Consider the following 14,076-nt stretch of genomic DNA (forward strand, 5'->3'; position numbering starts at 1 on the left):
GAGAGAAGTAGACATAGAAATGATGAAGAAATAACCTGAATTTAAATCCTTCAGAAATTGCTTGAACAATTAATGTAGAGGAAGGCAATTAAGAACATCAAAACAAGCCAACTTTTAAGCATTTGAAGAAAATAATCTAGAAAATAATAGGTAGAGTGAGGTTAATTGAAAACCATTTATGTCTGATTAGTGCTTTTGTTCAGAATAAGATACCAAGCTGTATAAAAAAATGAAAAACAGGAAAGACTACTTTGCAACACTGAAGCATCTGACACAATATTTTTGAGTTTCACAGTGAATAGAGTGGGTGGCCAACAAAGAAGAAATTAGACCAGTATGCTCCCCCTGGTCATGTAGGCATTTATCTGGGAGCTGTCGTGGAGAGTGATGCCTGTGTTTAACAGCCTCGGTGGCGTTCTTCCCTATGAATTTGTTCAGTTGCTCTTGGGTTCATGCAAAAATGAAAACCTCCAGTATCTTCTGGCAAGAAATTCCAACAAAAGCACCTCACCTAACTGGAACAGATAGATCACGTGCAAGGAACAATGCAGATGTACCAGCATTTGTGCTGCTCTTCTGTGCCTTGTTGGAACACCTTCATTTCTTCTAATACACAGTGGCAGACCAGAAAACCCTCCAGACTTTCCACATCCTTTCTTCTTCCACACTCAGCTGTGTTTATTGCTATACATGATAATATCACTTAACACAGGTTAGGAATTGCATGTCTCTCAGACCACCAGCTCTAAGCACTATTCAGAAGCCATTGCTGAAATGCTGTACACCTCCCCTTTCTTCTCCCGCTGTTGAATGGCTTTTCAAATTGCCTGTTTTCTCTGGGAAACAGAATGACTCCATGATGTTTCATTTGCACATAAGAGCAAGAGACCCAAAGCAGTTGCCAAGGTTAAATTCAGGATTCTGGATTCACGAGGCCAGTGCCATTTCAGGTTCACTTCTCCTACTTACTTCTTTGCTCTCCAAACTTCTTGCTGGCTTCCAGTCTTCCTGTAACAGATGTGATTTCTTTGGTTTTAATAACTCTTACTAGAATTCTCTTCCATGAACTTCACTCCCTTTGAGCCCATATGTACTTTTGTCAGCCACAGCTTCTTTTGGGAAGGATGTCTACAGCTCAACTTCACTCAGCTACTATCCCCTTTTTGTTTTAAACCTGCCTTGTCTGGTTCCATCTGGTGACACACAGTTCTGCAGTTGGAGTGAAAAGTTGATTTTTATCCACCTTCTCCATGACCATAATGACTTGATAAATTTCTGTCATATTCTCCGCAGCCTGTTATCTGTCACTCTTTCAAACCAATGAGTTCTGGCTTACTAAGTTGCTCCTAAAGTGGAAATACGTAGCCTTTCTTTGAATCTTTTCCAGTTCTGCCATATCATTTTGAGCTGAGGGGATCAGAGTTGCATACCATAATAAGGATGATGCTCATGGTGGTACAGTGCTGTTCTAGTTTATGTATTTTCTTATATCCTTACAGCCCATTTGGCTCATTTGCCTGCTCTTGAGTGTTGTGCTATCTTTTCATGGGGGTATCTATTACAATTCCAAGGTTTTAGTGGTCAGTTCTGAGACCAGCATATCGTAAGTGAAATCAGGAATGTGTTTTGTTTTTTTTTTCTCATATACATCACTTTACATTTATCTATTTTAAAGTCCTTCTGCAGTACTTCCCTGTTATCACTCATCTTACTACGCTGAATAGTAACTTAGTATCTTCAGCAAATTTTCATTTCATTGTTCATCTCCTGTTCCTGATAGCTTGTGAATAAATCACTCCACTGGTGACCACCCTCCATTGTGAGGACTGACCATTCATTTCCTATATTTTAACAATTATCTGTCCATTATCTTCCAATGCTTGCTTAGTTTCATTGAAGTCCTTTTGTTAGAGATCTTGTCAAAAGTCTTCTGAAAAGTGAAATAAATGTTATCAATCCATCTGTCCCTTATCTAACATGCTTATTGCTTCTGTATTATATCTTCAGAGTTCAAAGGTGGGATTGTGAATCATCCCTCTTTATTCCTCCTAGGACATCTTATTTATTCCTGTACCCCTCGTTCTGGATTTGATTATAGTTTGCTGTAGTTTACAGCATTTTTCAAAATGCTGTTGTATTTACATCCTTCCAGTGCTGAAATACCAAGGTGGCTTAAAGTGAGAGGCTGTACACCGTGGTTACGGCACAAGCAGGTGACAGTGAAGATTGTACTCTATCATTAGGGATTCAAAGGATGACCTCCCTAAGATTTTCAAAGTGCAACTGGCCTAATGTAGTGTATGTTCAAGCAGAAATAAAGGCTGAATTCTACCCAGTACCTTCTCATATTAATTTATACATTGTGCTTTTCAGTGGATAAGGCAGCCATCCTAAATTCTTAGGACTGACCAATTTATTATGCTCCCTCATACTTAGAGGAAACAGAAGAGACTTCACTGGCAATAGAAGTCCCCTTTTCCTCATCTCTGGATTTGCTGCAGTGGCCTTTACAAATTTCCACTCTCATATCTGGGTGTCAGTGAGTGACAGAGTGGTGCTTAGCTGCTGGCCAGGGCCAGCCACCACACCACACTTCTGTGCAAAAGGTCTGTGACACATTTAGAGCTCCGTTTAGAGAGTTTGCTCTTCAGAGCATCTTATTAAATTCTGGGAAAGAGTCAGGTTTGAAATGTTACAGTTCAAAATGGAGAAAAATATCTTTACATTGGCATCCTTAAACTGTTCCCGTTGTGACCTTCAGAGTCTGCACCACAGCAGCTTGTTTCCCAAGGGCAGTAAGTGACACTATATTTCAGCTCTTACCAGCTGAGTGAACACTGTGGTCAAACTGAATTTCACCTCCTGCAGGTAATGTGTTAAAAGTGGTTAAACAGCTAAGCATTAAGTGCAGTTAATCTTACGCAGTCAGATTTATGTCCAAGAAAATAAATACCAAATCTGAAATTTGCTGCAGTTTCTTTTTTTTTTTATTCTATAATTTAAAATATTTGCTGAACAAATTGTATGCAATTCTGTCTATGGTGCTTAAATAGAAGTTGCACTTCAAATGGCAACACAGAAAAATGTGGGCAGGCAGTTTAGGAACATTTTTTTTTATTTCAGATGTGGTTCATTGTAGCATGAACTTTTACAGAAAATATTGTATGACATAATTTTATTGTTTTGTTTTTGTTTTTATAGAGAAAATTCTTTTAGGATGTTTATGGCAGTGTAAGTTCTTTTTCTAGCAGGTATCTCTTCAAAACATATCAAAATAGCAAAAAATGATGTTAGACGTCAATTGTTTCACAGATCACACACACTGGTCATAAAAAAAAAGATACATTTAGCCTAAGGAATAGACAGGCAGGCAGAAGCACAGCAATAAAAGGTACCTGTTGAGTGCTTGACTTGGTAGGCTAATTGCTCTGATGTTTTGAAAATGAAAGGTATGGCTGAATAATCAAAGCTAAATCACATTGTCATAGCATTTGATAGAAAGGTTAATAACCAAGACTGTATCCACATTAAGCTGTCAGATGTTTGTCTAATTGCAAAGTATGCTTTTAAAGTAAAATTAATACCTGAGACATAAAGATCTGAAGCCAATTTTTTTATTGATATAAACCGTTCCTGTTTCATTAATTACAGTTGAGATATGCTAATTAGTAGTAGAGAATTTGCCTCAAAACCTGCATTATTTCTATCCACAGGCAGGATTGATAAATGATTACTAGTCTGTAAACCAACTTTATTTATAAGAAGGCTATAATTGGTACTGAGAACATTTAGCAAGAGGAATTTTTCATGGCAATACTATTGCATGTCATAGCTGGATTTAGTGCAGTGGTAAAATGTTCTGCTTTTTCCTGTGCTTTTCAAATGATACTGCATTGAACTGTCATTCAAATCAGGCAAAACTGCAAAGTAGATCTAAGGCAGTTACTGAAAAATCTATTTTCATTTTCTATTACTTCCAGACAATAAGCTGGTTTTGTAGTCACTAAAAGCCTACCAGTTAGAAACTCATAATAATGGAGATGAACCATCTTGTGTCTTTGACTTATTGGCTAGTTTAAATTTGTATGTTGTCTGAGAAATAACTGTTCTCATCAGCTAGTTTAGTTTTCAGCAGTAAGGAATGATTAAATAAATTCTTAGTGTACAAATCATGATTAAAAGAAATAGAATTTGTCCAGAAGTTACTGTAGCAAAACTCCTTTTAATCTCTTTACTGTATGTCCAAAGGCTGCACTGACTACTTGCAGATAAGTCAATGCAACTCAAGGTCTACTCCATTATAAAAAGCCCTTAAAATTTCATAGTTATCAATGGACTGCTGAGGATTGTGAGCACACTTGTCTGATATGTGCATGGCACTGGTTTCTTCTTTTTTGCTGTGTTAGTACATTAGACTCTAGCAACAAAGAGTCTGAATGCTTATAGAAACAGCTGGAAGTAAACAGGAAAAAGAAGTAGCTCTTAGGGAATCATCTGCGACATTGCAGACCAACTTAAAGAACTGTAACTGCTCACTGCAGCTTACAGTACGACCGGGGATGCCAGCTTGCCACCAAGACAAGGCTCTGTTACTGAAGGAGAATGCTTAGCCAGTCAGACAAAAATAAAACTAGGCAGCATATAAGAGAGCACATGCAGAGGAGGCCATTATTAGGATTGATTGCTTTTTTTAATTATTATTTTATTTTAGTATTTTGTTAAATGAATACTTTGTGCATACTGAGTGGCTGAGAGAGCTGGGAATATTTAGAGAAGTCTCAGGGAGGACCTTATCCATGTATATAAATACCTTACGGGAGGGTGTATAAAAGACATGGCTAGAATCTTCTCAGTGTTAATGAGTAATAGGACTAAAGGCCATGAGCAAAATCTGGACAGGCTTGGGAGGTGGGCCTGTGCGAATCTCATGAAGCTCAATAAGGCCAAGTACAAGGTCCTGCATCTGGCTCGGAGCAATCCCAAACACAAATACAGCTGGGTGGAGAATGGATTGAGACCAGCTCTGAGGAGAAGGACTTGGAGGTGTTAGTTGTTCAGCAGCTCAGCAATGTGTGCTTGCAGCCCAGAAAGCCAGCCGTATCCTAGGCTGCATCAAAAGCAGCGTGGCCAGCAGGGTAAGTGAGGTGATTCTCCCCCTCTGCTCTGCTCTCGTGAGACCCCACCTGGAACCCTGTGTTCAGCTCTGGGACCCCAACACAAGAAGGACATGGACATACTGGAGCAAGTCCAGAGGAGGGCCACAAATATGATCAAAGGGCTGGAGCACCTCTCCTCTGAAGACAGGCTGAGGGAGTTGGGGTTGTTCAGCCTGGAGAAGAGAAGGCTCTGAAGAAAGACCTTAGAGCAGCCTTCCAATACCTAAAGTGGGCCTACAGGGAAGCTGGGGAGGGTCTTTTTGTCAAGGAGTGTAGTGATAGGACAAGGAGTAATGGCTTTAAAATAAAAGAGGGAAGATTTAGATTAGATATTTGGAAGAAATTCTTCACTGTGAGGGTGGTGAGGCAGTGGCACAGGTTGCCCAGAGAAGCTGTGGATGCCCCATCCCTGGAGGTGTTCAAGGCCAGGCTGGATGGGGCTTTGGGCAACCTGGTCTGGTGGGACGTGTCCCAGCCCATAGCGGGGGGGGGTTGGAACCGGGTGATCTTAAAGGTCCCTTCCAACCCAGACCATTCAGTGATCCTATGATTCCGCGAAATATTCAAATACACAGAATGCCACTTAAACCTAAGAAAAATATTTTTTATCATGAGGGTGGTCAAACAAAGGAACAAGTTGCCCAGAGAGGTTCCAAAGTGCAACAGGTTGTCTTGAGCCACCTACCGTAGTTGACCCTGTTTTTAGCAGGGACCATGGACTAAACAATGTCTGTGAGTGCCTTCCAATCTCAGTTATTCAGTGATTTTCATGTTCAAATTGTTTATGCTCAAATTCAAGCACAGAAGGTAATCAGTGTCTTACTTGACAATATATGGCATGGTGCTTTTGGTATATTGCTGGAGCACAAAAGTTTACTTCGCTCTTCTACTTGTCTTGTTCGTGCATATTCATAGTCATGTGTAAATACACTTTCTTTTTCTTTTAGTGTTAGCGACAGCTCTAAAAGCATGTCATCCCTCATGCTCCACACACACCAGAATAGCAGCAGGGCAGGAGCAAAGCCTGCCACACAGTCACAGTTCCTCTCAACATCTTGGCTGCACTGGAGTCTGCTTTCATGATATACTCTGAGCAGCAGGCTGGGCACTATCTCAACCGTGGCACATTGCATCACTGATGGCTGTTTTCATGGTATTTCAACTAGCTGTCTCATCCCAAAGCAAAGGAAGAGCTTGCATAATATCCTTTGGTCCTATAGCTAAATGTATCAAGGCAACTTGTTTCTCCTGACTACAGATGTGTCTTTCTCTCTGTGCTTATCCAACAGGCATCTAATGTCAGTGTCCATGTCACATTCTGGTATGCTTTGAGTTCCCAGTGATGATGGCACAACCTGCCAAATGTTTCAATGGGACTTGTCCTTTCATAGTGAGCCTCTGAGCAAAACCTGTATGAAGAAGTGCTTTGAGGGTGAGCTTTAGATGTCACAAGGTCTCGGTTCTGCCAAAGAGACTTGGTGGCCAACCATCGTGTTGCAGATGGACTATGGAACCAGGCTGTCATATGCACTACACATTAAGTTGTGTAATAGTCTGAGACACTAGACAAAGCCCTGTCATGCAACATAAAAGAGAAGTCCCAGGTCAGCTGCCTTTGGTGGGAAGCAGCGATCACTGAGAGTGGTATCATAAAACATAGCCATTGACAGTCTACCTTATAGAATAGTTGCATGCTCTAAAGGGCTATTCAAGTTGAAACAGAGAGTTCATGAGCAGGAAGTTAAGAACCGATTTCATGAATTTACCAGTGCTGACTGCGTCTATGTGTCAGTCTCTTTGTGCCTCAAGAGAACCCACCTCAGGATCTGACAATTTCTGTGATTCTTTCATAGGCATTTCTAACTCTCCAGCTCTCCCTGCTCAGCCTTTCTCTCATTCCACTGAGCCCTATGTTTCTTACACACGTGACACACAGCATGTTAGCAGGGCAACTTTCAGTACTTAAAGGTGATTGAGGCAGTCCTGCTTTCTAGCTTCCTCATTTCAGAGCAGGTCCCTTTGCAATCTTCAGTACATGGCAGAGTTCATGCAGAGCACCTCACAGAGAGCGTTTCACCCAAGCCTGACATCCTTGTAGTCCACTGCATGATGGCTCTTAGGACTAAAGCTCCTCCTGCAGTGCAGCAGCCTTGATAATAACAGGAATTTATGCACCAAGCACATGTTTACAGCTGAACAGATCAGACATTCAGTGTAATATGTAGATGGGTCAGCCTGAAAAGGCTCTTCTGGATGTGATACTGATGATGAAATTGCGCGTGTGAGGGGGAGTTATTTCGGATGTTAAAATATGGGTCTTTCTAGCAGCTCAATGAGTATGTGCTGAATAGCAAAATCTGCCTGCTGCCTCACTCATTATTCTCAGGCATTTTTTTTCGCTCAGTTGCAACTTGGTTATTCAGTATTCTCCTGAGGGATTTTCCCGTGCTAGTATCCTCAGTGAAACATAAACTTAGTTCCTATGACATTAATGGCATTTTTTTGAGTTCTTGGTTTATATAAACTTTTCCCCCTCTCTGGGAAAACTCTCTTTTTTTGGCTATTATTTCAAGTAGAAGGATGGAAAAGATTGAAGCTGTTATCTTTAGTCCTTCTTACTCAAAACTTTTTGGAATGAAGCTATACTTTGGATTCATCTTAAGTTTCATACCAAAGATAACTTCATAGTTACGCCTAAATTAGGTTATTGCCCTTTCTGTGTCTGTCCTTTCTAGTCTATAGGAAAAAAAATACATATACTGAATATTAAACATGCTTTTTCTTTTTAACAAGGGGCCATAAGAAGGACCGATCTCAATTTCATCTTTGCTAAACACAGATATTTTTTTCTCAATTATTATCGTACATGACTGCAGTCAGATCTGCAGTCTGTGGAACTGTTGCTGGTACAGAAAAGGTCGAACTACTTGATGAGATCTGAGCCTGCTCAAGGGGGACAGATGCCTCTGTAGATACTGTCTTTGCAATTTGTAGAACTACCACTGGGAGTAATGTCAGAAGTTTGCTAAGTGATCCCATATCCAGGGATGACATCCAGAGGATGACTCTCAGCACAGTGGCTTTGCAGATGATCCTTCCATAGAACTCCATGTCCCTCTCTGGAGACCACACGCTGGAGGGAAGGGATGCCATCCAGAGGGATCTGGACAGGCTTGAGAGGTGGGCCTGTGTGAACCTCATGAAGTTCAACAAGGCCAAGTGTAAGGTCCTGCACTTGGCTTGGAGAAATCCTGAGCACAAATACAGCTGGGTGGAGAACGGACTGAGAGCAGCCCTGAGGAAGACTCGGAGGTGTTGGCTGATGAGCAGCTCGACATGAGCCAGCAATGTGCGCTTGCAGCCCAGAAGCCAACCGTATCGTGGGCTGCATCAAAAGCATTCTGGCCAGCAGGGCGAGGGAGGTGATTGTTCCCCTCTGCTCTGCCCTCATAAGACCCCACATGAAGTACTGCGTTCAGCTCTGGGGCCCCCAGCACAGGAAGGACATGGACCTGTTGGAGTGAGTCCAGAGGAGGGCCATGAGGACGATCAGAGGGCTGGAGCACCTCTCCTCTGAAGACAGGCTAAGGGAGTTGGGGTTGTTCAGCATGGAGAAGAGAAGGCTCCAGGGAGATCTTACAGTGGCCTTCCAGTACCTAAAGGGGGCCTACAAGAAAGCTGGGGAGGGACTCTGTGTCAGGGAGTGTAGTGATAGGACAAGGGGGAATGGCTTTAAACTAAAAGAAAGTAGATTTAGATTGAATGTTTGGAACAATATATTTACTAATAAATTAGTAAATTTTTTACTAATTTATTTATTTGAGGCACTGGCACTTGTTGCCCAGAGAAGCTGTGGATGCCCCATCCGTGGAGGAGTTCAAGGCCAGGCTGGATGGGGCTTTGGGCAACCTGGTCTGGTGGGAGGTGTCCATGCCCATGGCAGGGGCATTGGAATTTGATCTTTTAGGTCCTTTCCAACCCAAACTGTTCTATTCAATGCCTTAGTTATCTTATAGTCACCAGGATATTGTATGGAAAAAGACTCTAAAGGAGAGAGAAATTGCTTAGCACCACCCATCTTCCACCACCTCAAATCTCACCAAATTCATTGAATAACTAAGGTAAGCACCAGGGTTGACAGGAATCAGGTATGTGTTGTGCAGTGAATACCTCTGTACCACCCAGTTCGTATCCGTAGAACATTGGATTGACAACCCCATTAAGTATGTCTGGAGGGTCATACCTTCTGTTAGTTATCAGGTGATGACATGATAACTGTGATGCATCTTCCCATAAAACTGAAGCTGGATTATTGTAGTTCTCTTTCTATCCCTAGATTATTAGCAGAGTTGGTCTGCCACTTTTCAGAAAGTAGCAGAGTGATGAGCCATGGGTCTGAGCTCTTGTTCAGACTCTCTGTTCTTGGTGTTCTTCTCTTGAGAACAAGCTGTTTACATTAGCTGGTCTTTGGAGGTCTGAGTGAGACTTTCTGATTAACCTGAGAGTTACTCTTCAGTACTTTGTATTTTTGGTATTCCTGTGTGGGTGAATTCCATCTGAGATTAATTTGACTAGTTTACGGAGGTCTAAAGTGCTCCTTGTCCTAGATTCAGAATGTCAGCTTACACCCGATAAATCTTTTCTCACATATACCCTGTGAACAGAGCTTCCACACAGAAAGAAAATATACCAGGCAATCGAGCTTTTCCTGGGCTGCCTTTGTGATGGAAAACTATTTTTTTCCTGAAAACTTGTGCATTGTATCTCCATATCTTTTTAAAATCCAGAAAACATAGTTTCACCTTTAAAACTATTTGGAGACTGACACTGGAAAAATATGTGTTTACTTAGTGGGACGTGTTACTACTGGTAGATAGTACTAATGCTCCATTTGATGGTTTGCACAGTGACCTGTAAATTCACAAATGACAAATCATGTCTTACTCCCTGTCACACTGCCAGCTACAGCTTGTTTGAGTTAACAACTAGAAATAAGAAAATTAAGGTGGCAGAGGGCTTTCTTTGTCAGGTTGAGTAACCTGGAATTGTTTCTCTTGCGCAGAACTTCATAGCCCAAACATGATCGTGGTCACGTTAGAGCCCTTCTGTGAAAGATCTCAGTTAGCAATGATTTGCAAGGCTGAGAATATGTTTCCTTCAACAGAGGTGAAATGGAATAGTTAGATAATACGATATATTTATTTTTAAATAAATAATTATTTCTACCTAAGTGTTCATGTGAAGTTTGGATTCGTCTTGTTTTTTAAGCTATTTCAAATCTAAATAAATGTGCTAGATCTGGGGAGGGCTGCAGTAGCTGTGAGCTGTATTCAAGAGATGGTACTGAATCTACGTGGAGACTTTTAGAAGGAGGAGCAGTCATGGGAATTCAGCATATCCACCTTATGATTACAGAACCAGCTGGAGCATAATGAGGAAGGATGATAAACTGTAAAAGTGAACCTGACAGCTCCTCCATAAAGGGAGAAGAAGTGCAATTTCTGTGCAAGATGTGCCCCTAGCGTGTCTGTATAAAGGCCTCATATTCCTTGCTTAGCTAGAAGCGAACGAGGCAGACAGCTCGCAGCTCAGGGACTAGAAGGTTGTCTGTATTGCTGGCTTGTTGGGGGGTTTCTGGTGAGTTTGGAGAGGAACTGAGAGGCTTCCAGTCTAGGCAGGCTCTGGTGACATGCATTTGGCCATGCTAGAGAGAAGGAGAAATCACCTCAGTGAAAAGACTGGGGAGAATGTATCTCTCTCTTTCGACTGGCCTGTGGTTTTGAAAGCTTGCACTCAGCATATGTAACTTAAGAAAATGAAAAAGCCTGGACATGCAATGGTAATAAAAAATGCTACATCTAGTGCTGTTTAAAGGGATTCGGTAATATTTTAGCTTTTTTTTTTTTTATTTTCATGATAGTGGTGCAAGGAAATGCAGTGTGCTGAGGACACTTCCTCAGCATCCTCTTATTTTAATTTGTACAGTTATTCCATATGCAGTATTCTTTTAGGGCTGGATACAGCTTTCTTTCTCTTCCTGTTTTTCTTTATCTTGCCAGAGGGTAATAGAGTAGAATTTTAGATAAAAGAAGTTCACTAATCACCTCTTCTCCTCACCACCCACCCTCCACCCCCAGTGGACTTTTCAGATCCACGGCTCTGCTTGTCCTACTTTTGCTTCCCTTCAGGAATTTCAGGCAGAGCTGCTGAAAGGGGACAGTCTACTCAAAATATACCTAAGCTAGAGTCTCCAGCACTGCAAAAGCATAGGCACTGTTTGGGGAAAGCCATACACTATAATTTTTATCTTCTGATTTCTATCACCCAAAGGGGGAGTCAGAAGATTTTCAGCACTCAAAAGAGAGAGCTAATGAAAGATTTTTTTTCCAGTTGATGCTTTCTGGATGATAGAATAGAGTTTCCTCCTGAGTTAGAAGAAAACTCAACTACTGCTATAGAAGCAGAAGAAGGGAAGAGGCGTTGAGTTCAGGGATCAGAAGAACAAGATGACATAAAACTTGCAAGAACACAAAACTTGCAAGCCGTTATTGAGGGCACATTTCTGATCTGTGATGCAGGGAGAAGTGTGGAGTCTCTAGAAGAATGGAAAGCATGAATTTGTGTGCTGGGGAGATAAAGGAATTAATTCTGGTTACAGCTCCTGGACTGTATGTTTTTCATGGGACCGCCTGCATACATGAAGGGAACCGCATTGAATTAATTGAGGCAGCTTGTGCCGGGGAGAGCAGGACTGATTAGGACAGTGTGGGGTGGCAAGTATAGCTCGAAAATCACATGTGCTTAGGGAGTAGAATCAATTAGGAACCTGCATTGAAGTGGTTGAGGGATGGTCCAGTTATGAGAGTACTTGATTAGGAAAAGTCTTTGGTGCTTTATTGGAATGGAAATGCTCTTTTTTGGATGATAAGGAGGCAGAACAGGAAGAAGTAGATAGAGCAAAGAACTGAAAGGAAACCTTAAGTTCTCTTGCCTTCCTCCACCTAAAATTTATTCCGTTCTTCCAGGATTCGTATCTTCTTTCTGCCTTTAATACAAAGGCAATTTAAAATAGCATAAAAGAAAGAAAGTGATTTCTTTCTTCCCAAATCAAATGACAAATGCCCTCTTTTCCATTTCCATACGTTCATATTGAGTACTTAGGGCTGATGGGAGTGCCTATCTGTTCTTCCTTTGTATAAACTTCAGGAGTGGGGAGAGGGAAGCTATGGATGAGCACCTCAACAGAGGGATGTCTGTCCTTTCTGACAGAAACCATGTGAAAAGTTTTACCCAGTCCCTGAGACTGATAGCTCACCCATTTCCAATCAGAACCACTGCACAAATTTGAATACCAAGTTTTCTCAGTTTTTCTTGATGTTAACAAGTACAGTTTCTATTTATATATGCACATTCATACAGAATTGTTGTTTTATATCAATATTTTGAACTTTATAACACATTATATTATTCAGTAAAATTTGTTTCAGTTGTGTTTCTATAAAAACGTTTAGAAAGCCCTGTGGCCCTCTCTGAGAAACACAATTATTATAAGATGAGATCTTGAATTTTGCAATGTAAAACAACTTGCAAATTATGATGTAAAGAGAAGATTTTGGCGTCAGCGTTCACTCAAAAAGAGAGAAAAGGAAACACTCAAGTAAAATGAGAAACAAGCAATACCAGGTGTTTTATGTTATGCTTTGATAATCTTTTTCTCGCAGGTTAAGAGCCCCGACAACTGGGCTCTTCAAATCCTAAGAGATATCTTTGGCAAAACCTCTAGAGTTTTCAAAGCTTGATTTATATGTACATATGCACATTTTAAAAACACTTTTTCATAAATATAAAACCATTCTTAGAAAAAAAAAAAAGAGAAAAAAAAAGAAATGATCATCTCTTCTCCAAATTATAGTAGGATGAGTCTCAGCTCAGGTATGCGCATGCTGCTTGGCCTCTTAGCCCTTTCTTGCAGAGGACCTGATGACTTCCATTTGCTCCCCTCTGTGTTACATTTCCGGAACTCATTCACAGCTGTCTTCATTATTCACAGCTCTGAACTGATAAAAGGAGAAGAAACAAATGTTTTATCTGTATGTTAATTGCAAAAATGTTTGAGGAGGGGCAGTGGGCATGGAAGCTGTGCAGGTGGTGACCTTTGCTGTTGCCTTGCAGGAATGTCAGCTCTGCTGGAGAGGAGGCCCGCAGAAGGATGAGGGAGTGTGATGGCCTGACGGATGCATTGCTGTACGTGATCCAGTCTGCTCTGGGGAGCAGTGAAATTGATAGTAAGGTTTGTCATCTTTGTCTTTTCAGGAGCAAGAAATACAGATATTCAGGGTACCTCAGGACTATATAGTGACAGTTTTTAAAAAAATGCATCGCAGAGGGTGGCGTAGCGAAGAGTAGTTTAGTCCATCTTTTTCTTTTCCTTCTGTTGAGCTGTGTATTTCTGTGTGCTAAATATTGGATTTGTGTCCAGCTATGTAGTGTGTGCAGGTAATCATGTCTTCCTCTCACTTGGATTATTAACAGAGGAAATGTAATAACTGCTTTAAGAGCAAATGTCATACTCCATGTAAATGTCCTTATACTACTCTGCCAGGGTTACCTTAAAATTGATTTCCAATACCTAGTATGAGACAGACCTGATAATAGTGTGGTAGGCTTAAAAGGCAAATGAACAAAAAAAACAAGTGGACAATTAATAGGCAATTTCACAGTGCTACCAACGTGATTTCTCCTTTGAAGAGGATCAATGAATGCTTTCAGTAACTCTTTTAAGATGTATTTTTACGTCAACTTCACTTCTTTGAAAGTAGTAGGATATGGACATGATTCTCCAAAGGTGAAAGGCACCGCTTAATTAAAAGGACATCAAGAACTTACAAATTGAAGGGTTGTAGTATTCCAGTATTCCAGA

The 14,076-nt window shown here is 41.0% G+C and overlaps 1 protein-coding gene across 10 annotated transcripts in view; it reads left to right on the forward strand.

Annotated features, from left to right (window-relative positions):
- Positions 1-14,076, forward strand: part of CTNND2 (catenin delta 2) — a 646,797-nt gene that overhangs the window by 543,142 nt on the left and 89,579 nt on the right. For all 10 annotated transcript variants that reach the window (XM_040548196.1, XM_040548193.1, XM_040548191.1 and 7 more), the window contains one exon: positions 13,329-13,446. In XM_040548196.1, the coding sequence (XP_040404130.1) occupies positions 13,329-13,446 (118 nt within the window). The remainder of the gene's footprint in view (positions 1-13,328; positions 13,447-14,076) is intronic.

The sequence above is a fragment of the Cygnus olor genome, chromosome 2, assembly GCF_009769625.2.
Source record: "Cygnus olor isolate bCygOlo1 chromosome 2, bCygOlo1.pri.v2, whole genome shotgun sequence".
Classification (NCBI taxonomy): Eukaryota; Metazoa; Chordata; class Aves; order Anseriformes; family Anatidae; genus Cygnus; species Cygnus olor.